General features: G+C 52.6%; 1 protein-coding gene across 1 annotated transcript in view; it reads right to left on the reverse strand.

Annotated features, from left to right (window-relative positions):
* Window positions 1-2,483, reverse strand: part of ZNF316 (zinc finger protein 316) — a 37,907-nt gene that overhangs the window by 30,259 nt on the left and 5,165 nt on the right. Inside the window, exon 2 of the mRNA XM_006889754.1 lies at window positions 3-106. Coding sequence (XP_006889816.1) covers window positions 3-106 — 104 coding nt within the window. The remainder of the gene's footprint in view (window positions 1-2; window positions 107-2,483) is intronic.

The following is a 2,483-nucleotide window of genomic DNA, read 5'->3' on the forward strand; positions in this document are numbered from 1 at the left end:
GCCTGCAGCCGCTGGCTGGACGTGGGCACGCAGGGCGGGCAGGATTCCAGGCCGCCCGGCCGCGTCCCCGCCGCCCAGGGAGGGCAGGCCCAGCTGCAGGGCGCGCCTGGCTCGGGTCCAAGTTGTGGTTAATTAACGCTCCGTTAGCTGTCAGTTGGTGAACATGCACCATCCGGGCCCAGCACGCCCCACGGGCCTCACATCCTTACAGTGAGGACCCCCCCACACACACCGCCTGCCGTATGCACACCCCCTCCCCGCCTCCAGGGTCCTGCTTGGAGAGCGCAAACCCCTGCTTGGTCACTCAGAGGCCCCGGTTGCCAGGTTGCCAGACGTCTCAGCAGCCGTGTGCCAGCCTCCTGCTTCTGACCTGGGTCAGGCCTCCCCTCTCTCCTACTCCCATCACTCTGCGTCACTGTCCGCAGAGCCCACGAAGCTCTCATCTGGAGTGCCCACATGGAAAAGCCCCAGATCTGGTGGTGGACACCCAACTGGAAAGGCCCTTTGGCCACTCCTCTGTCTCTCTGACGAGAGGTCACATCGGTGTCCCACACACGGTCCTTTTCTCCCGTTTTAGGGAGTCCTGGTATCACAGTACATGGGCTGCTTGGCTCTGCCTTTCTGGAGGTTCAAATCTACCAGCTGCTCTAGGGAAGAAGGACACGCAATCCCCTCCTGTGCGATTCACAACCTCAGGAACCCAACAGATGACTCTGACCCTGTGGATGAGAGTGTGTGAGCAGCCGGTTCCTGGCCTTTTCTGCCCCCCCCAGCACTGGAGCAGGCTCATCCGCTGGCCTGGCCAGCAGAGCCACATTCTAGACGGAGACTCTGCCTAAGGACTAGGAGCTCCAGAGGACAAGGCGTCTGTCTGTCTGTCCTGTGCTGGGAATGAGAGCAGCAGGGAGGGCCTGGCCTTACCAGTTACAAGCGACCAGCTAGACCCCAGCCTTCCCAGCTGTCTTTGTTTTCCAGAGCTGGAAGGAGGTCTTCCGTGGTGGCATTGTCCAGTGCAGTGTGTCATCTGACTTCTTGACTTCTGCTTCTACGGATGTTAACTGCTGAGCCAAATAGTGGAATAAAGTCAATGATAAATCCAATTTTCCCCCCAAGACAATATATGGTAGAGTGTGACACAGAGACCAATGGGCAGGCCAGAGAGATTTTCCTTCATACTGTAACTGGTAAGGATTGAACAGCATCAGTTTGGCCAGGCCGTGATTCTGAGTTATGCAATACTCTACATTTTGTGAAGTGACATTTTGTGGGTGGTACATTCTAACCTCTGATGTTAATGAGGCAGGGTTAGAGGCAGTTAGCATTCAACAATCAACACCCTTGGTGCCAGTGATCATTGAGAAAATCTGCTGTCAGAGGCCTTTCCAAAGTGTTAAAGAACAAGGATGTCAGCTTAAAGACTAAGGTGCACCTGCTCCAAGCCATGGTCTTTACAATTCCTATGCACCTGAATCGATGATAACAGATCAATGTCTCTGAGTTGTGGTTCTGGAGAAGAATACTATGTGATGGACTGGGAAAAGAGCAGCTGTCTTAAAGAAAGTGCAACCAGGGATGCAGTCAAGGATGGTGAACCTTGGCCTCACACACACTGGGCACGTTGTTGGCGGGTCCAGTCCTTGGAAAAAGCCATCCTGCTTGGGAAGGTGGAGGGTCAGAGAAAGGGGGTAAGGCCCGCCACGAGATGGAATGACAGTGACCACAGCAGTGGATTCAAGTATATCAGAGATGGTGAAGGGTGCACAGCATAGGGCAATGCTCAGACCCTATGATGGGTCATAATCAACGTAGGGCAGCTAACAGCAGCAGCATATGGTTATGCTAATGAGAAAGGAATCTGCAGGATTAGGTCACGTGGAGTCAATGTTCTTTTTTTTTTTTTTTTAGTCAGTGCTTTTAAGAGCTGAGAGGTTACCACCAGTGGAGAAGAGGGCCCTGAGCGCCCCCATAAGGCAGAGCTGGGAGGACAGCATGTCCTTTGGATGCAGGTCCCAGTGCTGAGAGCCTCCTGTACCCAGAGGAAGACTGATGCCAAGTCACATCTTCCAGGAACACTAGACACTCAGATGGAAAAGGAGACGAAGCCCTTTATCCAGAGGTGACACAGTTTCCCCCTAGAGCTGGCGCCCTAGGTTTTGCATTTCTGGTTTGCATTTCTTTATCCGATCCTTCACCCTGCTCATTCCTCTGATCTTACATAATTACTTTTATTAGTTCCTTTCCTCTTAGTAGTCCTTCTTTTTGTGCCCCTTCTCCTCTTCTTTATGTAAAGGGCAGAAACATTTTCCTGGGCTATGAACTTTGTTGTTGTTAAAATAAATCTTGGAAGGGAGCTCTGGTGGCCTAGTGGCAAGAAGCTGCACTGCAATTCCAGAGGTACGTGGTTCAAATCCACCAGATACTCTGCTGGAGAAAGAGGGGCAATCTCCTCCTGTACCAGTCAGATCTGATTTGACGGTACACAC

This window comes from Elephantulus edwardii, unplaced genomic scaffold (genome assembly GCF_000299155.1).
Source record: "Elephantulus edwardii isolate Elephantulus edwardi_28Jun2011 unplaced genomic scaffold, EleEdw1.0 scaffold00080, whole genome shotgun sequence".
NCBI lineage: Eukaryota > Metazoa > Chordata > Mammalia > Macroscelidea > Macroscelididae > Elephantulus > Elephantulus edwardii.